This window comes from Lissotriton helveticus, chromosome 5_1, assembly GCF_964261635.1.
Source record: "Lissotriton helveticus chromosome 5_1, aLisHel1.1, whole genome shotgun sequence".
NCBI classification, from domain to species: Eukaryota; Metazoa; Chordata; class Amphibia; order Caudata; family Salamandridae; genus Lissotriton; species Lissotriton helveticus.
In genome coordinates, this window is record NC_136065.1 from 1,782,511,437 (window position 1) to 1,782,538,427 (window position 26,991).

Consider the following 26,991-nt stretch of genomic DNA (forward strand, 5'->3'; position numbering starts at 1 on the left):
AACCTCCTCAAAACCCCCTGCTTTAGGTACAAAACCAAGGGAGGAAAAACAGTAGCCACATTAGGAACTAAAGCCTGGAACCTCTTGCCAACACACCTGAGGTTGTTGAAAACAGAGACACAGTTTAGGAAGGCACTGAAAACTTGAATTTTCGGATTATAAGACCAATTCTGCCTATCCCTCATATAGGATCCCCGCAGCTCCATCTCAACCTTCCTCCGACCAGCGCCAGGATGCTCCTTTTGGAATGACAGCCAGCGCTTTATAAATGCAACAATCAAATCAGGCTCAGCATTGAAACCCACACCAGCCTCTCATTCATCAACACAGACACCAGTGCCAAGGAGGACCCCAAACCCTTTATTCTGTCTGACTCTGACCGTCTTGACCTCCGCCAAGGCCACGTCAAAATCTTGACCTGCTACAGCCTACATTGAACACATCGACTCAGTTACAATACCACCATCGCACAGCTTCCCACAGGTATAATACCAGCATTTTGGCTCTGACCAGAACTTGCCCTATGGAGACGACAGTGGTGGGGAGGAGGATGATTTCCCTTTCAGGTGACTGGTACATTGAATTACAGGAGGCCAGTGTACTGGACACCTTACCCAACACAGGGTTAGTCTCCCTCACCCCCAACTGACATACTGTTAGAAACAGGGGCTCTGCCATGCTCTGTCCCCTCAGTCAACCGACAAGTTACCCATCAATATAGATATGCTCCAGGTGACCCAGATTATTTGCCCGAGCATCCAACACCAGAGAGCTTAGTACTAGGGGCATCAACCAATAAAATAAACCCTGATGCCTTTCCAGCTACTCCTCCGGACTGGCAGTCGTTAACGAATGGACAAGCAAATGTTATCCTCAGCCAGTTGTGCGCTGAGGCCAGTTAACCTGAGCTGCCTATTCGAGCATTGCACCCATCCACTTTGGAGCATGGTGGGTGAGATCTTGTTTGTGGATCCAGAAGACCTTTGACCTTTATTTTCTCAAACCATTCAAGACGGCCCAGGTGCAACCAAATTTGTCATTTGCTTGGCCCAAGACACCACAGATTGTCTAGGCAAGATTATGGGAACTAACTTGGTGCTACGGCCCCACAAGCTTCTCAGAGGACATCCAGGTGTCCTTAATGGACAAGCCTTTCAATGGCTCCTGCCTGTTTGCGAAAATGTGGGAATCAGTCTTGGAACGTTTTAAAGAAAATCTAACAGCGGCACATTCTCTGGGCCTTTCGGCTCCTGTCCGGCAATCCCCAAACCAATTTTGCCCTTTATGAGGATATGCTGGGGGCCTGTTATATAGATAGCAACTGCACCACTGCCTGCCCAACTGGCTTCTCAGCTCTTACAAGGTTGGGTCTTCAGGAATAGTGTTCTTCCCAATCATAGGCCCCTCCGACAATAACCACAAAACCTTTTTTATGCATCCTTAGCAGAACACAACCGTCTTGTGGGAGGCAGGATCAGTCACTTTCTGCAGAAGTGGCAAAACTTCACATTCAACAAATGGGTCCTGCAGATTGTCTAATGGGGCTATGCCATTTCATTCTTTTTCAGCCTAGCTGCCACCCACAGTGGAATGTCTTTTGGAGGACCCCCTGGCCATCTTGTGGATGAAAATTCAGTCTCTTGGAGCCATAGAAAGGGTACTGGCCTTGGAAGTGGGGAATGGGTGTTATTCCCACTACTTCCTTATGGCCCAAAGAAGGATGGGACCTCGACTCTAAACTGGAACTTCACCCTCTAAATGCTTTTCTGCACCAAGAAATATTCAAGATGCTCACCCTTCCCCAGATTCTATCTGCCTTGGATTCCGGAGACAGGATGGTGGCATTGGTCCTACAGGCTGCTTATTCTCACATCCCTGTCCTCCAGGTCCACCGGTGCTACCTGCAGTTCAAGGTGGGCCACCAGCACTTTCGGTTTTCCGTGCTCACTTTCAGCCTCACCAGTACCCCACAAGTGTTCACAAAGGTGATCGCATTGGTTGCTCCCCATCTGTGGAGGTCCAGAGTACCAGTCTTCCTCATCTCAATGATTGCTGTTGAAGGTAGGCTTGCCACAGTCAGTCTCAGACAATTGCCAGATGACGGTGAACCTCTTGACATCATTAGGGTAATCGATTATTTTCACAAGGGCTCTCCTTCATCCGAGCCATCCTGGATATGGTGTGCTTTTGAGCCTTTCCTCCAAAACGAGTCCAGGACATTCAGGCTATGATTCTCATGTTACTACCTCAGTCCTGTGTCTCAGTGAGGATCACTTTGAGACGTCTTGGCCTATTAGCCTCCCGCATCCTGCTCGCCGACCATGCCAGATGGCACATCCGAGGTTTCCAGTGGAACCTAAAGTCTTAATGGGCTAAGCACCCGGGGGATCTGTCAGATTCCATCCAGGTGTTAAAGGAGATTGCAAATGATCTGAAGTGGTGGCTGCTCTACTGCCGTTGGACCAGCAGCAGACCCCTTTTCCAGTGCTGCGTCACTACTGGGTCGGGAAGATCATCTTGGAGGAGTGGAGTTCAGAGGAGTCTGGTCTCCGGCGGAGATTCACTTCCACATCAACTTGCTGAAGTTGCAGGTGATTCACTTGGCATTGAAGTCCTTCCTGCCCACCATCAAAGGGAAGCTGGTGCAGGTTCTGCACAATACCACTGCTATGTGAGACTCTAACAAGCAGGGCAAGGCGAAGTCCACAGTCCTGTGCCAGGAAGCTGTATGCCTCTGGAGTGGACTGGCTCATCAGGGAATATCCCTGGTGGTGCATCACCGGGTGGGATCTTTAAACAACCTCGGCCAACGATGCCTAGTGAACACGAATGACAATGGCATCTAAAGGATGAACAGAATATTTTCCAACAATAGGGAAAAATCAGGCCAAATATGTTCGCCACTGGAGAAAAGAACGCTCAGTGTCAGCAGTTTTCCCCATTAGAGTTCCCCAACAAGCTCTCGCACGGGGATGCATTCCACATAGAATGAACTCAGGCCTTTTGTATGCCTTCCAGCCACTACCTCTCCTGCCCCGAGTACTGGAAAAGATCAGAAATAACTGGGCCTCAAGTCATCCTTGTGGCACTGGATTGCGCCAGGATTGTTTTGTACCTGGAACTTTTTGGCCAGAGCATCTGCCCTCCGATCAGGCTTTTGCTTCTGGAATATCTCCAGTGACAATAGCAGGGCAGAGTCCTAAACATGAACCTGTGCCTTCATGTGTGGAGATTGATCAGCAGCTGTTGAGTTCTTTTGCCTTCCCTCCCAAGGTTGTTGATTTCGTCCTGGTGGCCAAGTGCCTTTTCACGAAATTGGTATGTGCATTGTGCTGGGACAAGTTTGTGGCATTGTACCTGGCAGTGAGACCCGCTGCAGGCAAAAATGTTTATTTTGTTATTGTTTACTTTGTTTTTGGCCCACCAAGGCCTTGATCTGGAAAGAGTTAAAGGTTACAAGTCGGCTCTTCAGCCTTTTCACGTTTGCCAGACCAACCATTCTTGTTTAAATTACCAAAGTTCTTAGCAAAATTATAAACCCTTTTCCTATGAAAGCTATGTCCTAACTATAACTACTCACTGGCCACCGACATTAAAGGGTTATTGATTATAACATATGTGGTTCATAATACGTAAATAGGACTTATTACCTTTGTTGTAACTTTTGTAAACAAGTATCTGGACTATGGCATCTGGCATATAATTTCCACATGAACCAGTCATTTCTATAGCCTTTATTATTGGCTTGTCATCATTATCAACTCAGATCTACTGTATTGAGCATACGTTTTTCCACAAAGCAACCATCAGATACACTGTAATAAAATACAAATATGTACATTACAGTTGTAAAAACCATGTAGCCCTACCCCCAAAAAGGCCTAACAAGGATTATAACATATACGTTTCACAATATGTAAAGCCTGCCAGCTTTGTCACAGCTTTTTGATATAAACATATCAACACTCTGAAATCTGACATAGCTTTTCCCAGTGAGTCACAAAGGTCTATATCCTTTGCCACTGAATGAATACATAAACAAGCATATGCATACTGAAGTGTGCATATGCTGGTAACCTTCATGCATACAATTATAAAATTACAAATATTTACAAAAGTACAGTTTGCAAAACAATTAAAACCCGAGCATAACAGGAATTATCACAGTGGAAATCTTCTACCCCCATGGCTGTCACTGGGGAAGAAGAACAAATTAATTGCCTACTATAGAAAAACTCTGAGATTTCATGTAACAAAATCACTGTCTACAGCTTGAAAATAGTGTGAAAAGAATCCACTGTTAAATGCCTATTGGCCAGGGTGACCAGATTTTGAAAACCAAAAACTGGGGCATTTTGCAACAATACGACTACAATTTTACATCAACTGAGGACCACAGAATGACAGCGATCAACAACAAGGAAATAGAGAAGCAGCAGTAAGAAATCAAATACAATTTTTAAACCCAGTATTGTGCCTGATAATTAAATTGCTTTCTTAAAACAGCTAACTAGCCCTACTTTAGAACACATAAACCATGCCTCCCACTGTTTTCAATCAACCCTCTCCAAAAATTGGGAAATGAGCCAAATTTGCCAAAATCTGCTGGGATAACTTTTGAAAAACCATAACTGTCCTGGCAAGTCCAGGACACCTGGGCATCCTACTGTTGGCGTTAACAAATGTGTTTCACAATAAATAAGCTATGGCTATTGCCTTTGTCATACCGTCTTACAATAAAGATATCATATCTATAGATTTGGCTAGAACTCGTACCAATGAACCAATTCGGTCTGTACCCTTTATCATTGGCTTGTCACCACAATTTGGTGCACGGCGGTGCAGCAAGTCACTGTGCTGCTCTGCCGTGTGTCACAGTGAAAGAGCGGGAATACGCTGAATCTATGGCATACGGCGCATTCCTGTCCTTTCGCCCTACTCTGACGCCATTTTGGCACCATGGTGCAAGGGTGCCTGTGTTGCATGCAGAACTGTTGTTGTGTAGGAAGGGGCACCTTCCTGCACAAAAGCAAAACCTTGGGGGCTGTTTCCTCTTTCTAAGAGTGCTGCAGGATGCAGCACACATAGAAAGAGGAAAAGAGGAAAAGAATTAGGTGAAATAAAGTTATTTCTCCTCGTTGCTCCTCCCCTGGGGAGGCATAAGGTTTTGGCACACCCCCAGGTTTACCTGGTCTTGTAAATCTGGGGATGCGTCAAAATCCATGGGTGTTGCGTGGGAACACCCATCGCAACACTTAAGGAATGCCTCCCTAGTGCAGAATATGGCAACACAGTGATTTGCGTTGCCTTGCTTTACTCCATATCTATGAGGCCATTCAAAGCCTGGTAAAGTGGCCTCATGAATATGACTTGGTGGTTTGTCCCGTTGTGTCACACAAGGTGATGCTACAGTGGTGCAAGAGGCTTGCAAATATGCCCCTGAGTCTCCTAAGAGGGCCTAGCAAGAATTAACACAGTGCAAATCTTCCATCACAAAGGTTAGCCAGGGAGTGTAACCAACACCAAAACCCTTGTCTACTATGGAGAACTGTCATATTCCAGGTTAGAAATGTAATAAAATAATAACAATCCACCCTTAAATGACTATTAACTTTAACATATCCTTTTCACAATAAATAGTTCAGGACCACTGACTTTATCATTACATTTCATAATAAACAAATCTAGCTTATAGGCTTGGTCATTGCCTTGTGACCATAATCAACATAGTCTGCTGTACCGACTATAAACATGCACACATGGGAACCGGAAAACAGTGGTGGCTGGTAATCTTTGAACATGGTGAGGCACTTTTTTCCAAATTTGCCTCGCTTATACCCACTCCCTCTCATATTTACACTCTTCCCCCTTGCTTACTCTAACTCACATTCTCTCGCTTACTCATTCTCACTGTTACTCACACAAACATACTCATATTCACTGGTTCTCATTGTCACTTACCAACACCCTCACTCTTTCACATTCACTGACTCTGGTCCCTGGTGCATCGGCACCTCCTGCACCACAGATAGTTACACCCTTAACTCACTTCCACTCCCTCTCTCAATCTCCAGTCAGTCACTCCTTCTAAAGGACCGACACTTGTTTACTCACTACCTTGTACTCACTGTACTCACTTTCACGTCTTCATACACACTCTCAAACTCAGATTCTCACTCACGTTTACCCTCATTGATAATCGCAAACATACACTTTCTCTCAAGCCCATTCACTTTCAATTACTCACAAACACAAACATACTTGAACAGAGAAACATTTTTTTTCACTTACCTTGCTTCCTTTGCTGGCAACTCAGAGGCTCCATGGAAGCAGCAGAGCAGGAATCGGGCGCTAGATATTGGAACCAGCAAGTTGTGGGTTCCAACAAGGAGCCAGACAAAGCACAAGAGCAGGTTTGAAAAGGGAAAGACCTAACTCGACCCGCCTCCACGCCCAGATTCTTCATAGGTCTGGAAGCACAACCCTATGAGAAGCTGGGACAAAGCTGAGGACTCTGGCCCTGCTGCTCTGTGTGGCTTCTCATTGGTCTCAGGGATGCATTGATGTACAGCCTGACAGACCCATTTTTTTTAGTAGTTATACTGTGCTGCACGAGGCATGCGCAGTATGTCTGCTCAATAAAATGGATTGTGCCTGTGTGAGGGGACCATAGTTGAACTATGTCCCTCGGTAATGCGCAGCTCATGCCTATAGCTACAGAGTGTTGTGTTTTAATAGTATGCTATAGCTGGATTGTGCCTCAGCCCCTGTTCTTCCTCTTGCCATCAGGAGCCTGGAGACAGGCCGAGAGGGCGGACCTGCACACTGGCAGTGTTCATGAAAACACGAAAGCCGTGTTTTTCTGAACACTTCTAAATTAAATGATGTGTGCGAACTAGGAGAGGAAGAGTGTGGGGCATCAGGGGAGGAATGGACTGAGCCCTGGAGCCCCTTTCAAGGAGATGCTACTGCCTCCCACATGTGGCAGAATAAACAAATCACAGCTGTTTTGGGGGTGAATACCCTTTCTGTGAAAGCACACAGCTTTTGACAAATCAAAAGCTGTACTCAGATGAACTAACATCTGGGAGGAGCCACACTCCATCTCTTTAGTACGCCTGAAACCTCAATTTTTGATCACATAATGCCTGCTGACAGCTGCGCTGTCAAGCCAGACCTAACTACATAAAATAAAGAGTGTAGGGAATCACACTTCCGTTCCCATTTAAGTGTCATCTGGTAATCATGCTAGAGAGCTCAATGGAATAGATGATATGGGTTAGAAGGCAGCTTTCCCTCGAAACTATTCAGTCATCACATTCGGAAGTTCCAGGGAACCAAATATTACATTATAATCTTTACAGGTGCATGCACCCCCTTGCAATTTGTTCATCACCTTTCGGGGTGTGAGGGCAGCTCCCTTTCAGAGTTATAGAAGTACTGCTTTTTTTGGGAGGGAAAGCCAGCAGTCATTCTCCAACCCTCACACAACACTAGAGCGATGTTTGATATCACTACGATTTTCCTGCGTCGGCTTCTCAGACTGCATTGATATCAGACCCAGTAGCGGCCCATGTTTGGGACGAGTGGCGGAGCGTGCATGTGGGCGGGAGGAATGAGAGGGGTAAAGGGGTTGGAAGGATGTTTGGGACGAGTGGCGGAGCAGGCATGTGGGCGGAAGGAATGAGAGGGGTAAAGGGGTCGCGAAGGAAGGAGGGGATTTTTTTAAATAATCATTTTTTTTAAAACTTACCTTCAGCCAGCTGCATCCCGCATCGCGCTCATCTGCTTCAAGCACAGGCTCCCAGAATGCCGAGCGGCCAATCCTGAAGCTGAGGATTAGCCTTAGCGCCCTCTATCAGCGCTCCAGGACAGATTGAGAGTCTGTTTGTTCTCTCTCCAATCCCAGCATTGTAGCAGGGGTTGGAGAGAGGTTCACTGCGCATGATGGTTTGGTCGGCATGAGACGACGGGCCAAACCATCATGCGCAGTGAGGGGAGCACACTACCACTCCCCTCAGTGCCATAACTCTCCAGTCACCATCCCCAAAACTCAGCAGTAAAGGAGAAATAAATTGTTGTTGTTTTTCTCCTTTTCCGACGTATTTTGGGGGCGGCGCTCCTCCGCCATAGCAGATGAGTCGCCACTGATCAGACCACCTTTGCCAGTGCTTGAAATGGACACATAGAAGGGCAGGTACCAGCCGCAGCCGATAGTGGTAGTACCGGCCGGGCGGTGACGTGGGGAGGGGGAGGGGCAGGGTGGGGGCTAGTAATGTATGGAATCCGGACCTTAACAGGTAAGTAAACATAAAAATAAATAAAACAAATTTCGTTGCGCGCACTGCATCACCAAATGCGATGCAGTGCGCGCAACGAAATTCGTTTTATTCATTTTTATGTTTACTTACCTGTTAAGGTCCGGATTCCATACATTACTAGCCCTCACCCTGCCCCTCCCCCTCCCCACGTCACCGCCCGGCCGGTACTCCCACTACCGGCCGTGGCTGGCAGGTACTCTGTATCAAAGTACCTGCTTGATTCTGAGAAGTGCCGGTATCTTCAATTAAAAGCACTCCGTCTCTTTTGAGAAGTCCAGGTACTCTCTCCCTCTCAAAATAAAAAAAAGTGTTGGTACTCAGTACCGCCCCATTTAAAGCACTGACCTTTGCTGGTTTTAGAAGCCCTTACAGCAACTTGCTGGAAACTGAGGCTGGGTACTGTTACTCCGTGCTGGCAGATGCAGACAATGAAATGTTATTTGCTGGAATAGTAACTAGCAGGCTAGTGATGGAATCCTTCTGGCTCTGTAGTTTAGTTAACAGTTGTATGACATTGTGTTCAACTGCATGCAGAAAATCAGTCTTAAATGTATCAAATCTGCTGCCTCTTGATTTGGATTGTCCTGCGGTACTAACTGTAGATATTCCCAAATATGTGGAAATTAACCTTTTTGCAGTCCTGAGGAAGACCCGCCTTAGATGCTCATAAATCAGCGCATCATGTTAATGGGTCGAAACGTCGACGTTCTGTTTATGTATCTGTCCACACACAGTTTCAATGAACTAAAGAAATAATAAATCAGTTTGCAACTACTGTAACTTAGAGTGGACACATATGATTTAAATATGGTGTCTAGATGTAGGATAATGTTTGTTGTTTAATGTTTGCTGAGCACTCAGTCACCAAGTCACGACTTCACTCACCCTATGCCTTTTCAGTTGATGTATTGTGTGTTTTGGACAGCTTCTCAAATAGATTGAGAATCAAACCAACAAAAAGGCTAAATACAAAATATTTGCCTTACCTTCCATTGTGGTCAGTTGTTTGTTTAATTATTTGTTTCCTTTGATTTTTCCTTTTGTTTTCAGGATTAGTTGTGTTCCTTGATATATCACTCACTGGATATATCTGTATATGTGTATATTCAATATACCTTCATTGTAAATGTGATTCCCAACAGAACCATTGTTTTTGTTTAGTTAGATTAGCCAGGTTCTGAGAGTTACTGGGTTACCCCATTATCTTTAATGCCAAACTGACACTAGCCAGCATACTGTATTTGCAGTGTCAAAATATTTGTTAGCAATATGGTGTATTAGGAAGAAGTCCATCTAATCTGCTTCAGTTAACCGCAACACATAGGACTACAAATAGCAATAACAATTTTTAAAAAGGCACACACACTTTAATTCCAAAAGATCAAGGGCTTGGTCCCAATATTTGATCATTAATGTTTCGAAAAATAATATTTATATTGCGTGTTTGGGTATGCATGGGATATGTACTTTTAAATCACCTATTTGAGTGTTACTACCCACACATCACCAATCACATGTGGACATTCACTATGTGAAGTTGTGTCAATCTGATTTTTAAAGACCTTTTAACATTCTTAATGTTTTAACGAATATGGGGAAGGATAATAAACGCATTTTACTTATGGATTTTTATGAAAGATTTTGTATTTGGAATGCTTTTATTTGTTTTCTGTCTTTTATGGCATAATGCAGAAATAAAGATTGCATAACTTAACCTACTGCTTAATTCACGCTGAAAAATACTTTAAGTTGGAACAGTCTTTTCTACACAGTAAATATAGCCTGACCTAGAAACACTGCCATCTGAAAATATATATCCTGCAGCTTTAGGCACCATCATCCTGTTGTGCACCCCTTGGGTTTAGACATTGTGTGCTCTCGGGTTCTGCCTTTGTACGCAGAATTACTCAGACTGTTTGACTATTAAGAAGAAGTATTCTTGGTATGCAAGACGAAAACTGGATTAAGGCAGGTGAATACTTAGTGATCCAAGAGTGACAGCTCCGTTGAAAGAACCTACAAAGGATAAGATACAATTTGCAGCATAAAATCATGCAGGATTTGTTTTCTCCCTGTGAACATCCAGTACTCGCCCTCCCACTAACTTAGTCACACTTACTGGAGCTCCCTTGTAGGCACCAAAAATGTCAGTCCTTTTTCAAAGACTGCTGAATACTGTTGGTAACTATGTAAGTAGGTTGACCATCAAGTGTTTAAAGCCCCAAAGCAGAATTTAAATTCTCTTTTTTTTTTAAAAGAGCCATGTTAACGCCAATAGCTCTCCTCTAAGAATCAAAATGCTAAGTTATTGCCAATGGTGGCATTTTAGGAAAAGACGTAAGATAAAAAAATAAAGAAAACCGTTTTCTAAAGCTATCTTGACTCTTTCATATTGAATTCAATTTTTCCCAATTGCTATAAAAGGCGTGTTTACTTTTCAGATTTCAAGCAGAAAACTGAAAATCACTGTAAACCTGGTTGAGCTTAAGAATAGGGAACTCGCTGCATAGGCGAGACTTAACAACGTCTTTCATTGCTTCTCAATTGTTCATTTTCCAGCCAATCCCCCACTCCTCTCCAGCATTTCTGGGGTGCTGAATCACCCCAGCCCATATATTTCTTTCAACATTTGTTTAGAGGTGGAGAACTTGTTTCAAAATGTTAAATATGATCTTTAGGGAGACAGCTCACCATCTTGCGCCATCTAGTGGATGTAATCAGGTAAACTGAAAAAAAATTTAAATCTATAAAGCAAAATATGTGGCCTTGTGAGTGAGGGCCACTCAAACAAGCATTGGCCGTAAAAGTAACATGGCTCACTGAGAACATCAAAGCTGACGAGGAGGGAGGAGGAGGAGGAGAAGGGAAGGGGGAGTGCGAGCAGAGGAGTCATTAGAACAAGGCTTAATGAGATAAAAAAGGGAGATGGTGGCTGCGCGCGTTCACGCGCACATGACGCAAGCTTTAGGCCAGGAAAAGCTTGTGGGTAGCACTTTGAAAAGCCCCTTACTAAAAGTTGAGCAGCAGCGCATGCGCTGCTCTAGGCTCGACCTAAAAAACTGGCTGGCGGATGCGGCACCCTGCCAGTCTCACCTGAGCGAATACTGGAATTGATTGCCTCTAGCTGGCAGGCCACATGACACCTGTCCTACCCCCGCCAGGGTAGCCTATCTCCGACAGATAAACGAGGCTGACAAATCCCCTGACCACTTCCAGACCCTGTAGCTGAAAACAAATAGATTAATGATGACAGCCGTCGACACAGTTTCTATGATGATGCGACTAAAGTATATGCCAATTCTATGTCGCCTCTGTGCCCAGTTCATGGTTGCGCTATCTTACGTTCCGCACACCTTGATATCATTCAAATGTTTATAAATGCGTCCCTGCTTACACAATGTAATTGAATGCATAATATGTAATGTGTTTTATTCTCAATAAAGTTCTTTTTTAAAAAAAAAAAAGCTTTTTTAATCAATGTGTTCTTCTCTTGTAGAAACAGCTACTCCCAGCTTCCGGTGGAGGGTGTCTTAGCTAATGCGCTGGGGCTACTTCTGTTGGCTTTCGGCGTCACCATTGGATACATTGTGACGCGCGATGAGTGGAAACGCCCACCGCTGCCTGAAGAGCAAGCGCTCTCCATGGACTTCAAGACCCTCACCGAGGGCGATAGCCCAAGTGAACAGTGAGGGTGCAAGCATAACCCTCGAGGCCTCTGCAGGGAGCCTTCCCATTCTGTGTGCTTCTATGTGCAGCATTTGTTAAATTAACCACATGGGGAGAGAATTGTGGAGGTTCCGAGATAAACACCTCCCGGCACATGTGATTCAATGGAGTATGATTGCAAAGCCAAATGTATGCATAGTTCATGTCTTGTCAGTGGCCTTATCAGCATCGTTTTATATCCCAGGAATCAATAGCAAATAGCATTTTGTTTTCAGCAGATGGGAGTCACTTTCCTAAACAAAATATTAACCCTGGACAATTCTTGATATCAGTTACCAATAGCCTACCACCCTTCTAGGCGTCTAGGGACAATATTCAATAATCCTCTTCCTAAAAAAACTCTGTAATATTTGTATCCTTCAGACTCTTACATTTCAATAGGCCATGTCCTCATTTGTATTCACTGTATAAGTTCTTTCGGGACTTTCTAGTTCTTGGAAGCAATGTCCAGCCACCGCTCCCTCTGGGTGTTGCTCCACCTAAGGAAAATAGCACAGCACTGATAATCCTTACCATTGGGTTGTCCTAATGCTCTAGGCTGGCAATTGCAGACACTGTACAGATGGGTTCCAGCAGAGAGCAGGTGAAGTGATGAAGTTAAGAGGACTTGCTGGGCACTGCTTTACTGACCACTTACAGTAGGCATGCACCGCTTGTTAGACGAAGAAGGAAGGAGCGGCCACAAACAAGGAGGTGGTGAGTGGTAGCAGGATCGCAATCTGGCTTAGAGGAGCTCCATCCTCGGAAGATAGCACAGCAACAGCACCATCCAGCCATGTGTCATAAGAACATACATGCTGCTGTCTCCCAGGAGGCTGGTGACCTCTAGGCGACGTTGTCAAGGGCTCTAAATGTAACGCGGCACTCGTTAGCATCACTGTAAGAAAGAGTAACTCAGGAGAACTGAGAATCAGGGACTATATTCCACCACACTGAGATTTGACATAAAGAATGCAAAGTCATGGTTCGTGATGTTTCATAACCCTGGCTTCATCAACAAGAAAAGAGACAACATCAGCAGAGTAAGAAGATACAGAGTGCAGAGACTGCTGCCGCCAGGCCTGTGACAACTGTGAGCGGCTGGGAGCAGGCCCAGGGGTGGGGCTTGAGATCACCAGCCCATGATGTGTGGTTTGCTTCCTGCATCCTGTGGCCGCACAGAGAAGGCTGTGACTCGAGGAGTGCAGAGCTGATGCCAGCATACTAGCCTGGACACACGTCACATGCCAAGAGCATGGATTGGAATCGTTTAACCAGCACTAATTATGGGTTTTATGTCAATGATATAAAAACACTTTGCACAATTTCCATATTCACGAAGCACTATATATACCTGCTTCTGTCGGGGCATGATCGCATGCTGGAGCACAAAGCAGTACTGTCTGCTCTGACCTGCCGCTTCACTGCTGCTAGTTGGCACCCGCTGACCACCGTACTCGCCCTCCGTTGTCTTGGCACTAGGTGCGGGCACTAAAACAACCGTAGGACTCGGGTCAGAGGTAGTCTATTCCAGGGCCCTTCCATATTGCACTAGCATTGTGCAAATGTAGCGCTTCTGAATCTTAGCGAGCAAGAGCACACAATAGTTAATATATTTTTGCAATGGCAGGTTAAATTACAAATCGCAGTGTGTACCATATGATGCATAGTAAATTTGTGCTCTTTTTCTGCCATCGTTTTCTTCTGCCGGTGACGCCATTAGTTAATAACTTTGCCTTGCAAAATGCACTATCAGTGAGAGAAGTGCCCACAAAAGTGCATGTAGGGGCGTCGGTGTGCTTGGTAAGACAGAGTGTGAACCGTGTTACAAGCCGCCCTCGCAGCCCTGCACGTCCGCCCAGCGGTGCTCCTCTGTAAGACTCCCGCACAAACTGCCAGCTGTCACGGCGCTCTTAAGCCGATTTTACTGTTTTACGAAATACCAAAAAGATTATTTTTTTAATGATATTATTATTACGGACACCTCTATATTCTTATGTTGTCGTGTCTTTTTGTGCGCTTGACGATGTAACTCTTCTTTCTGTGATTCGCAGGTTGCTGGTGAGGTCACTGCTCTCGTCTCGACAGAAAGCAGCTGGAGTACGCCACGTTTTCTGATAGAAAACATTGTCATCTGCGTCTCTTTTAATGGAGACGGCCAGTGGATAATGGGCCAACAGCGACGCGCAGCGGTGAGAAGGAGAATATCGCCTCAGAATACGAAAGCCCGCAGGCAGGGGCGTAATCCCAGTGCAATCACTCTTTGTATTTTTTAATCTACGGGGCTGAAATGCTAAAAGTGGCTGGTCTCGAAGTATGTGTATGTGAAGGCTCAAATACTGCTTTCTGGTAAACGCCCTCTTAGCCATAACTAGAGCAGCGTCGTGCCTTGGGTTGAGCCCTCACAGCTACAGTATCCCACTGTCATCATTTTTATTATTAATCGAAATGGCATTTGTTTGTCTCTTCCCTTTCCGGTTTATTTTGGTGGGAGCGGCTTTTTGTGGCATATTTTTCGTTTTCAATCAACCCTCTTCCCACCCCTTCAGCTGGAGAAACGCCTAGGCCGTCATTACCTGTGACGCAGTGTCGGGTGATGTCTAGCTCACATATGTTGTCAGCGATGGCTTTGTTATTTAGTGCGCCGCCGCCGTGAACCCCCCCCCCCCCCCCCCCCCACACACAGCTTGATCTATAATTTTTCCCATGAGCAACAGACATCAACACGCTGCCGTGCGCACCTGATCGCGGCATTCCTTCGGGGCCGTACGTGGTAATTCATGACCTAGTCGTTCTCGGTGATTTTACTGTACCGCCCGCCTCAAAGCAGGAGGTTCTCGGTTTTCTGCACCCGACGCACCCCCAGCTCTGCAAGTTTAATGTAAGAAATCAACAAACGCAGGAGCCCCCTTCCAATCCCCCTGACAGCACCGTTTATCAAACTATCTTAAACCGGGTGGCTGCTTAAATACCAGAAAGCTGCAACAGTCTTTTTACATGAACAGTTTCGTTACTCCAGAAGTTATTTTACAACATTTGGTTTTTGGTGTAAATTAATGTTTGGTGTAGTGGTCCGTTCAATGTCCTCCAACCAACAGGCCAAGTGCCTCCAGGTTGTTTGGTGTCTGGTTTTGCCAATATTTGGCCATTCCTCTTTATAAAACGAGTCAAATTCAGTCTGTTTCCTTGGGAGATGTTGATGGACAGTAATTGTATTTCTATAGTGCTTACTAACCCTTACAAGGCGTTGAAGCGCTTGATGAGGTTTGGGATGAGTCAAAGGAGGGATAGGTGAGAGAAGAATTTCGAAGGGCTGTTTGAGAGATCATAGTATTAACATTAGGTTTGCAGTGGTCCAAGGAGGTAGAGAGGAGGGAAGAGTCTAGAAAGGGTTTTTGGAGATCACAGTAGTAGAATGAGGTACTCGTCAAGCCATGCTGCAGATCTGCAGGTGGATTTAAGGCAGGGTTCTAAGCGAGGTCAACACATGACTTACCTTTTTCCTCCTTACCAATCTCCAGCTTATCTTTGACTGTGTGCTTAGAGTCACATTGCCATGCTGAAAGTGAGCTCCTCACTAGTTTCTGCTTTCTCGCAGTGTGACAGGTTTGCCTAAATAACTTCTATACTTTGCTACTGGTATTTATATTTCAGTTGATGCTGAAAAGTATCCTAGCCGTGACGAGCTGAGACATCCCTGTCATGTGATGCTGCCATAAACATGTTTCACAGTTCAGACTCTTCATTGGATGATGTGCTGTGTTGCAGTTGTGCCAAACGTATGTTTTACATTAAGGGCAGGTAGTTCATTTCAGCTTCATCTGATCAGAAAATATTTTACCACGTGCTGCAGAATCTCTCAAGAGTGTTTTTTGTGTATACAAAATGAGATTAATGTTGTTTTTTCTGTGCAATGGCGTCCTTTTCGCCTTCCTGGCTTACAAGTAAGATTAGTGTTCTACTTGGGATATTCGTGTCCAGGACACTCTGTGTGACAGAGTTTAGCCATAAATGTTTTTATCTCCTTCAAAGTTACCACTGGCATTTGGTCTCTGGGGTCAGTGGCCGTGCTCAGCCATCTAGTGTGAAGGGGCGGCCTGATCTTGGTGTGGTCTTGTGGGTGCCTTGCACCTTCCACCTTCCACTTCACCTTGATCTGCCTTCCCATGATCAATGGGGTATTCAAGTGGGTTGATGTTTTTTTATGCAAATCCCTCTCCTTGCCTTTCCACAGACTTGTTTCAAACTGAATTTACATTCTGTTTGGTACTCATGATTGAGCTTGTGTCTCAGCTGGGGGATGCGTAGATGCCAAAAAACAGTAACTGGTTTAATGGCTTCAGGTTATAGACTTTCTGTACGTTTCGAAACTCCCTAATTGGAAACATCACAGACACATGAATAATGCCTAAAAGAACATGTCCAACAACAGCAACCCAGTCCAATAACCCTGCATTCTTGTAACCAACCTGAACTCCGTCCCAAATCATATACACAAAACAGCCTTTTCTTCTCCCTCAAAATATTACCCAAGAAAATCCAAGAAGAAATTCACTTAAAGGCACACGGAGATGGTTCTGCCTCTGCAAGAAATAACAGTTGTGGAGATTTGTTATGTTTATGCATCTCCATTTCATGGCTTCCTGGTTCAGATGCCTGTGACTTAATCTTATTCTGCACCGCATGGTGACTTCCGGAGTGTTCCATAGTTGCGCATCCATGTTGCCGAAGGTGCAGACCACCTGGTCGGATGCAAACCCCTCTTGGAGATGTGAGCAGTATGGCTTCCTCAATGCTGTCTATTGCAGTATTGTTTGGACAGAGCTTACATTGAGTCAAGTAAAATCCTGCATTCCCGCACACGGGTGCTATATATGGAGTGGCACACAATCCAATATCCCTCTCTGTTGGAGGACAGAGTCTTCATTTCATCATCATATTCATGGACTTGTTTGCACCGTAGTCTTCGTTTTGCGAGCCGGCAGACATATTCAGCTAAGGACAGGAGCTTGCACTGAATTATATCCTTCCTTTTTGGAAGAACTGAAACAAACACTGGACCTTCTTAACTGTACTTGCACTGGGTGATCCATTTGATTCTTTGCTATCATTGGTCGCCAAAATCCGCTTGGTTGTGTGTTCTTAGTGTTTCAACCTTGGGGTCTACAGAATAATCTTGGATCGCTTCATAAACCTGCAGGTCATGTCCTTGACATCAGCAGCTCTTTCTTCCTTCTGCCTAGTGAAAGCTTGAAACGAGTTCACCCAAACCCTGCAACACAGAAGTGTCATTTCGATCTTGCGTCTCGCTACACATTGGCTTCTGGACACTCACGAGTGACCTATTTAAATGCTCCTGACAGTCCACAGAAGATTTCGGAATCCTTGCTTTCAAGTTCTGCTTGCATGTAATTCACCATGCGGAATTACATTTTAGGACAGGAAAAGGAACTGCAGAACTAAATAACAAGCCAGAGCCATAATCTGACGTACTATCTACAACTGCACTGAGAGGATGTTGCTCTATACTCAGAAACTCCTGCCACAATGCTGTTAGATCCGCCCAATGACAGGTAGCTATCTGCATCAGTGGAGCACTTTATGGACGCAGTGTAGCAGAACAATAACCAGCATTCAGGTTGGATACTTTTTCGACTTCTAAAATATTACTTGATTATAAATACCCATACCTTGTTTAAATACCACACCCATCTTAGCTGAGACCTTAACTCGTTTTACAAAAATGTCAGCAATACAAATACAACTGGATATAATTTATTTACCTTATTGGCTGGGTAACCTGGCTGATAGTTGACTCTTCATTATTCTAGTTTTAGAGATGTTACTGCCAGTGCCTTTGAAGATATATTTCAACATGACCAACAGGATTAAGTATCATTGTATCAACAAGTAAAGAGATGATACCAGTTCACGGTTGCTTACACTAAGGTCTTACCACATCTTAGCTAAAGCTTGGTGGGTAGAGATGGTGTGGCGGGTTATGGGTAGTGTATGGCAGAATGTGGGGTGATTTTCAGTGTCTTGCGGTGATGTTAACTGGCTTTTCCCTCACCATCGTTATCCCCAAACTGCAAAGTCTGAGTGGAAGCCTGTGTCCTGTAGATGGAGATGGGAGTCTCTTTAGAAACTGCTAGCTAGCTCACTAACAAGTCTGCCTTAAAATACTGCACAGTGAGATGCCTCTTGCAAGGAAAAGGGAGATCGGTCTCACAGCCAGACCATTTGCAATACATTGTCTCTTCTGTTTCTCAGTACATTTCTTTGTATTATACCACGTCCAATCCTATTTATATATTGCCACTTCCTACTGATACCAACATCTGAGTTACAAACTTAGTAACAGATTAGAACGGATGTGAAAAACATACCAGGACAAGATAAACATAATCAAGACAACAAATGAGAACACTGCTCCTTAGACACTCCTTGTCCCATCCATCTCTTGCACCTAAGAATCATACAGGAAAATATAAACGTGTAAAATGTGCCAAAAAATTAGCATGTTAACATTAACTTCTCAAACAGGATTGGCTTTATGATGATAACAGTGGTTCAATTTTATGTGGTGTTTCTTATGTGTCAACTGTTGCTGTATTAAATTATTATTTGTGTCAATGCTTTAAACAGTGTATGGTTTTGTCTGCCCATGGGTCATCTTGATATGCGATTCTCTAATAAACACTTGCAGCAGTGCAGCCGGTGATCTTTGGATTTTCTGCGATGATGGTGGAATCACTATCTTATGTACAAAACTCAAGTCGCCAAGAGTCACAGCCTACTCATTGTTTTTGATTGTGCTTGACACATCACATTCCTTCCCTTGTCCATGTTCCCCTGTGCCTTGTGGTAATCAACACACTTCTGGAACTTTATTTTCTGTTTGTTAAATGTTTAGGAATGTTGACTGCATCATGTTGTGGTAAGGATATGCAAGTACGGGAGGTTGTGAGATGCTGTGTGGCAAGGCTCTTGATGATATCTAGGACTTATAGTATTTTCAGATTGCTGGAAGATTAGTCAGTAGAGGTTGTGGGTTGCAGAGGGATGTTGCGAATATGGAGCTGTATTGAGCATCCAAACTCTTCAAGACTGTTGTGCATTCCTAGAAGGCAAACTGGATACTCAGCTCTCTAGCATGTGTCCGCATTGGAGAAGGGGCCACTTCTCGTATGCATGTATTAAGCAGCAGGTGAATCCTCTAAGCCACATCACCCTTTGATCTAGGCAAAGCCCAAATACCGCGGACGAGAGGGAGGCCATGCATACTGCATGATCTTCATGACCTCTGGCACTTTGGTAGCAACTACACCCTGCACCACAATTAGAACCACTGCAGACACAGCTGGCTGACCATAGACCCATACAACTAGTCCCATCACACCTCGCGGAGAGAGAAGTGAAGCGGGAACAAATGCAAGGGAGAAATGTGCCAGAACAGCCCCCACCCTAAAGCAACCTAACCCCCACCTACTCCCACTTCTTGATGTTGTAGATTAGAAAGCTAATATCTATAAATACCTAACACAGTCTGTTTAGCCCTCTGAAAAGAAAAGCTTGATTGACGTTAGCTCCAGCAAACTGATGTGAAGTTCCCTTTGTGTTCCTGCCCAAAAGCCGCTCATTCGGGTACCCTACATCTTTGCTTTTACTACAGTTAATGCTTCATCTGTCACCAGCTGAACCTGACAATCTAAGAAAGAAAAGTCCATTTCTGTCCTGCTTTTAGCAAGATAGATCTTTGGAAACAATTTGCCTCAAATCAAAGAGGTCACCCAGCTTCCGTAGGTGAGTAGACCACAAAGTCCTTAAAGCAACTGCACAGTCGCCCCTGAGACACCAACAGAATACAGCAAGTCGTAAGTAGGATCAAATAGGCAAACTATGTCACCTAAATACACTTCTGTAGTGCAAACATCAGAATCATCTCCTTTATGCATCGAACCCTCTTCACTTATGTAAGCGTCTTACTCGGAGAAGGGTCAAATATTGCCTCCAGTAAACACCATCTTTGTGGTTGGGGGATAAGTTTTGATTTTGAGATGCTCGGGAAAAAAATTCAGTTTCTGCAACAGAATCATTATTGCACAGGGAGCGACCAAACCTGTATGAGGCTGCCATCCCAATATGGTCATATTTTCACACCTACATCTTCGGCTGTGCCATCCCCACACAAACTCCTTTCTGAACACTTAGGTGATTAATGACATGAATCCAAAAAGAATATTCCTTTGCTGAAAATCCTTTACTTCTACCATAAAATACAGGTGTTTTCTTTGAGTTACAGGAACTGCAAAATTAAACTCCATGCATAATCAATTAAACCAGCCTGTCTCTATATCTTCGTGCCACTCTCACAAAACCAACAAAATTCAGACTAGTCTGAATGCCATCAATGCCTGTGGTCTGCTTCTTAGGCAAGTGGTCAACTGCCTTTCCAGCTAATTGTCAGAGGCAGAGGTCCATTACCAGAGGTCTTCTTTGCCAGAGTGTATATTGTACTCTCTACCGGAGCTGTAAAATCATTAGCCTTTTTTCTCGCATTTGCAGCATGATCCCCCAGAGAAACCACCACTGACCAGCAAGATAAGTTGGATCACCCAGAAATGCTGTACAGAGAGTAAAGTGAAAATGGCTTCAGAAGACTGCCAGCAAGGGGGGTGTACGGAGCTGGCAGTTGTTCCATGTCTTGGCAATCAAAATATGCGGGATTAATGTGACACACATTTTGTTTATACTATTACGTTCTGCTGTGTGATAATCAAGCTTATGTGAATATATTACAATATTTACTTTGAACGCTGATTGCCTCAATCTTTTAGAATGAAAACAATTGAAAGGGCATTGGGCCACTTCCTGTTAATTGTTTTTGCTAAGAGTTTTTAAAAATTAGATTACAGAAGTCGAGCACAGAAAGGGGAGTATAGATGGGAATTTTCAAAGCAGACGATACTGGAACAGGCAGCATAGAATCATATCTCCAGTCCCAAATGAAGGGTACTGGATCGGGGGCATTCAGTCTTTGCTCGCTGATTTATCAGTGCAACTGGCCTCGTGAGACAAGAATAGGAGACCTTGCAACTGCATTGAACATAAGAACTATTATTCAAACAGGTATGCAGGTGTGTACCATTTGTGAAATTCATGGACTTCACAAATGCATTAAAAACAACCAGATGGGGCTGCAGATCGGTCAGATCCACATAAAGCACACTAAGTTGCCCATTCAATGACAACCTCTACCTCGTTGAGGCTGTCCTGTTCCGATGCTGGAGGCTCTGGAAATTTGTCAGGAAACTCAAGATGCTAATGTAATTGACATTATCTATGAGAGCAGAAGCAAATGCATCCCAGAACCTTATCTAACCGTGAAAGCCCTCTTAGTTGCTTCAGTGTTTCCATATTCACAATGACTTGAAATCTAGAATGGCACTCAACAGACCTTCTCAGCATGCTTTCATTGACAAGTAACCCTATTGCATTCTCACAATCTGATAGTGATAGAGCCAGATTTCTGAAGAATGAAATAAGTTTACTAATGCTTTTTCCGTGAGAACTATATAGGTTTAATACGGAACCTAAACAATGCCATTTCAGAAGTTTGTCACAAAGAATTTGATAGAAAAATGAAGATTTGATCTAATTTATAGCAACTAAATTAAACACAACATGAGGATGTATTTTATGTGATTCCCATTTGCCTTGCCCAGATACTCTGTAGGACAAAATGTATGAGCTGGATGAATTGAATATTAATTGAGATTTTTGGCAGACTTTTGATACACTTCTAAAGTATTTGTAATTATGATTCAGGCAGCTTTGGACCTCAAAATTGATTTGTGTAGATGGTGTGTAATCTTAAAGAAATAGTTATGTGTATGCACCATGACAGGCACGGAAATTTAGTTCTGATCGAGTAGCAGAAGTTGTAAGATTCTGGCACTATTTTCTAGAAAGCCCTTGTTTCAAAGTAACATTATACTGATTAATTGGTGGATGAAGTTATAAGCCATTGCAATGTCTTCCCATAGGCTAGGTCCACTCTTTATAAAGGGGTGAGGTGGGCTGGGCTTTAATGTACCCGGGTCCGTACCCATTGAACAATACAGAGATGGCTAAGTGGCCGAATTGGAGAGATCAGTAAAACAGATTGCATAAAGTATTTCTCAGGAAAATTATGCCAATGTTGTTATTCACTTTGCTCCAGTGAGAAGCAGTTGATGATAAATCCAATTAGCCAGTCCCTCACACTAAGTTCTCCCCACAAGGATTCATTGCAATTACCCCAAAGATTGAAAATGCACATGAGCAAATATTCATGTGACCATCTGAAGCAGCGGGAATGCTTCCAACAAATAAAGGAATCACCATTTTTTCTAAAGCTCCTACTCCATTATGTAAACAAGGAGAACATGAAAGCATTTCTCTCCTTGTATAGAAACATTTCAAAATAAAAGGTAACATTGAATTTATTTTTAATGTTATCCAAACCATTTCCCCTGATAATCATGAAGGTAAGTGTTTCAGAAACTCTTGAGTAGGGGAAACCCCTTCTAATTCCATTATAATGACTTCCAGACAGTTTTGAAAAAATAGCAAAGCAGATTGGGCCTTTAGGCACCTCTTTCAAACGGAGAATGAAGATATCAAACTCACGGATAAAATTTGGAGTTCTGGTGCCTTTTTCGCGCAACCCTGATATTAAAAATATTTGGCAATACTAAGTAAATCAGAAAGATGGATCCATGGTGCATTCGGAAATCTCAGATTTACTCACAGATTCCCTTGGGAAGGACATACAATTCTTTTTTTTAAGAAACGCTGCATCGTTTATTGCACGAGGCCAAAATATATATGAAACATTGGCAATCCCTGATGTAGCATTAGGTATGCTTGACAGGAGAAAGCTGAAAATGTATAGAAGAATGCAAATTGTTCCTAACTCAAGGACCGCACAGGGATACAAGACTTTACAGATAAAGACACCCTTGTAATCACAAATACACATGAAGAGAAAATAACAAGTTAACTGAGGCTGCGAGCAGCGAAAAAAAAGGGGGATCAGAGGTGAGAGAGGACTGTACAGGCACAAGTGGAGCCTAATTGGTTATCGCCATGGACTACTGTTTTAACTGCGATTGGTTGTTTTTGTTGCTACGTTCCCAGAGACTTTAGGGACTGTTAGCTTTTTGCTTTTAAGATGAAAGTTAAAAGAAGTTTTATTTTGAAAAAGGCTGTTATTATAATAAAGCGAAGACAGATTAAGCATAATCCTTGCCTCCAGTCCTGACATAGAATCTAATTGTAAAAAAATAGGAATCTATCCCTGATACCGATAGTGAAGTACTTCTTTAGGTCCTTGTGTTGAGTCAGTACTAAGTTTGCATGATAGCTACCCAGAACTTCGGATTTCAAACGGAATCTCTGAGGAACAGCATCAGATCAAGTTAACAATATCTGCTCATTTACCCTTCCCTAAATTGATACGGAGGAACCGTGATAATAAGATAATTAAAAGGATGGAAATTAGTAGGAACCATGATAATAAGATAATTAAAAGAGCATGAATAATTCCTATGACATAAGTAAACTTAAAATAGGGAAGTGGTATTATGTCTCTGTTTCAATCAGGCATATCATTGGGAACAAGTATGTAGTCGACGATTCTTTCAAAGCATCTGTTAGTGCCTTTCATGCCATACAATTCTCATCCACCTGCTTCTGGAACAGTACCATTTGATGGAAAAGAGGATGATGTGGTAGTTATTGGCAAACCCGATTTAAAGTAGGTCAACAAAAACAAATTCATCCAATGATCATAATACAAGCTTGCAGTTCGTGGCTTTTGGTTGAAATGGAGTGCTTGCAGCTCTAATTCCCATTCATTGACTGTGTCAATACGTCACTGCAAACCCATGTCTGTTGTTAAAGCAAGAGCACAAAAGTAAGTATTCAAGTCAATCCTACTAAACCAATGTTTACAAGGCTCACAGTAAATAGAAATCTACGTTTATAATTCATTCTCCGAATGCAAACCTAACAACGGGCCTAAGAAATTCTCACACCAATAAACTGTGATTTTTTTTTTCTCATGTGAGAAGGAGAATCCCATTTTGGAGGAATGTTTGGGGATTTTAAAGAAATGTTGAGCTCAGCACTCCCATATCTGAAATAGCAGCACTTTTTGCCAAAGACCATGAAGATCAAAGCCAATATGACAAAATAAATGGGGATCTGAGCACACAATCTATTAGGTAGGCACTGACAAAAGAAGGAAGTAACTGATGGAAATTTAGGTGGCATATCTCCTATGGGTGGAAACTGACTCCAAAGTGATCCATCCCTAGTCAATATAGATACGATCCTCTGCACAAGCTTTAATCAATTATGATGTCAAGGCCTTGTATCCTCAGGATCGGAAGATGCTAATATGGTCTACGTCCTGATATCGCCAATGTCTGGTTGGTCGAATTACAGACAATAGAGGCGATCAATCGGGGGGAGGTAAAAAAGGGAACAGCAGGGAGGGAGACCTCGAACTAGATCACAATGATTACACCATCAACAGTAATGTGTAGCTTCTGTGTTGTCTTACTAACAGTTATAAGCACAACTAAAGATACCTGAAAATAAATGTGGTTGCTGCCTTTGGTTCGGAAACTGGATGGAGGGATAATAAAGACCCACTCTACATGTTTTCTGAGATATAAATTACCAAAAAGAAGAAAGAAAAAAGAACACGCTATCAACAGGATGCCTTGCGTGTTTGTGCTGCACACCCGGGATATGCTGTAAGGACAGAGAATAAATAACGGAATTACACCTACCCACTATTTGTGACTGGGACTTCTAAGAGAGGCAGAGAGACAACGTGATCCAAACACTCTTGAACAACCCCTGCTGTAAAACAAAATATAGACAAATACAGGCAATATCCACTCTGGTAATTACTGCTAAATTGATTCTTCTCACAAATATAATATATATGTATATTTGTTTCCACAATACCAGCTGATAGAGTTTGTTCCAGCATGCAAATGTTATGAAAACTTTACGGCGTCTTTACTCAGGAAAATAAAACAGCTACAGCGGACTGCTTAATTAACAAATAAATAAAGATACCTTTTCACTCGGCCTGAGCCGCGGGAATGCCGGCTCGCCAATTCAAGTGATCTAGAAGCAGGTAAACAAAGAAAACACCCTTTTACTCTGCAAGAGCAGCGGAAATACTAGCTCGCCAAGACGAGTGAACAGGGGAGAAGTAGGTAAACAAATAAAACACCCTTTCACTCTGCAAGAACCCTTCTGCTTCAGTAGATTCCAGATAAAAAATAAACAGCACAGTTCATGAGCCCAGAAGCCCCTTTAACCAGATTTCCCCTTGATGTATGCGCGCATGCACCTGTGCACCGCAAGAGGGCATGGGATTTGAAGTTTTCCTCTTGATTTCTCCGGCGTGTGTCAGTGTTCAAGCGCTGAGCTGTCTCCTTCACCGATGCGCTCTGACACATGAACTTTTCTTAATCAAACAGTATACACAACACAATGAAAGAGTAATCCGTATGATTTTTTCTTTTTTTCTTTTTTAATCCGCAGTGCCCAACCAACATGTGTTTCGTGTACCCCACAAAGTCTTCTGGGCTAGAAAATAACATAACATACTGTATCACAAAATCTATTCCTGTCAGAACACATACCATATAGTGAACAAATCCATTCGCCATATAGTGGAAACCCGAAGTAAGATATGTATATGAGCACACCTGGTGTCCATTGCATTCTCTCAATGAGAATATTTCCTTCAAACACATGCAAACAAAGTGTGATTATTCTTTTGTTATGAAAACAATTTTATAAATGTAGTTTTAAAATGATTCGGGTGACCACAACTTGTGCGAAATACACCGAGATATAAGACCACTGTGGGAATTACAGCGGTGCTAGAAGAAAGTGGGAGGAAAAAGTGTAAGCTGAGAAATCCAAAACAGGGCGTATGACTAAAATCACAGTGTCCAATCCTGGGGTCTCCAAATTGTTACCTCAAGAGAGATCCTGAATATTCATGTGGATATCCGGTATATATTATGTTAACCCTAGTCATGCATATATCATGCAGAAATGTGCAATCGTACGAAGATAGAGGGTGCCCAACCTGTAGGCTTCTAGTGTACAACTCCTATGAATTGGAGTAAGATAGGCCCGAATTAGTTATAACGATCACGTCAACACAATCTTATACATGTTATCAAAAACAAGTAATGATCGGTAAATGGTGAACTCTCACCTCTACGCCGGTTCTACTTCCGACCCGGCTGGGCCTGTGGTTTTGAGTGAATTTGAATAGTTCAGGGATTTACTGTGCTTATCATATAATGTGGGCCCTTAACTGCCCACTCAGGTGCAGCACCTGAGTGGGCAGTTAAGGGTTTTTGTGAAACTGTTTTAGATAAGATCAAGACCCCAGAGGCAATACTGAGGAACTTAATTATTATTGCTAAAAGAGATGGAAATCACACTCCACCTGCAGAAGCCCTGTACAAAGCAGACTCTAAAGACAGTCAACCCTGGAAAGAAAGTGAATGTTACAAGACTATTATGTCATGCCCTATGTGCAGTAAAAAGATGATTACGTTTCAGCCAGGCAGGTTTTACTATTTTATGCAGGAGACTGAATGACTACACCCAAACCTCCTTACACTGTAAGCTTATCTGATCTCCCCATAATTCGTCGGCAAGTTTATAGTCGCCATCTACCTCCTCCTCAATTGCCCAATACCAAAGTGCAACCTCTTTCATACCCCGAGGCCTAAACACAAGGGGCCTCATTTATGAGGCCGTGCGTGAGTTTTGCGCTTCCGATGCGTCACTTTTTGTGACGCATCGGCAGCGTAAAACATGCCTCCTGATGCGCACTATTTACAAAGTGACGCATCTAAGCAGATGCGTC

General features: G+C 43.3%; 1 protein-coding gene across 1 annotated transcript in view; it reads left to right on the top strand.

Annotated features, from left to right (window-relative positions):
* CYB561 (cytochrome b561) overlaps positions 1 to 18,742 on the top strand; it is a 333,596-nt gene extending 314,854 nt beyond the window's left edge. Inside the window, exon 6 of the mRNA XM_078645077.1 lies at positions 11,818 to 18,742. Within this exon, the coding sequence (XP_078501203.1) occupies positions 11,818 to 12,010 (193 nt within the window). The 3' untranslated portion in view covers positions 12,011 to 18,742. The remainder of the gene's footprint in view (positions 1 to 11,817) is intronic.
* The last annotated feature ends 8,249 nt before the right edge of the window (positions 18,743 to 26,991 follow it).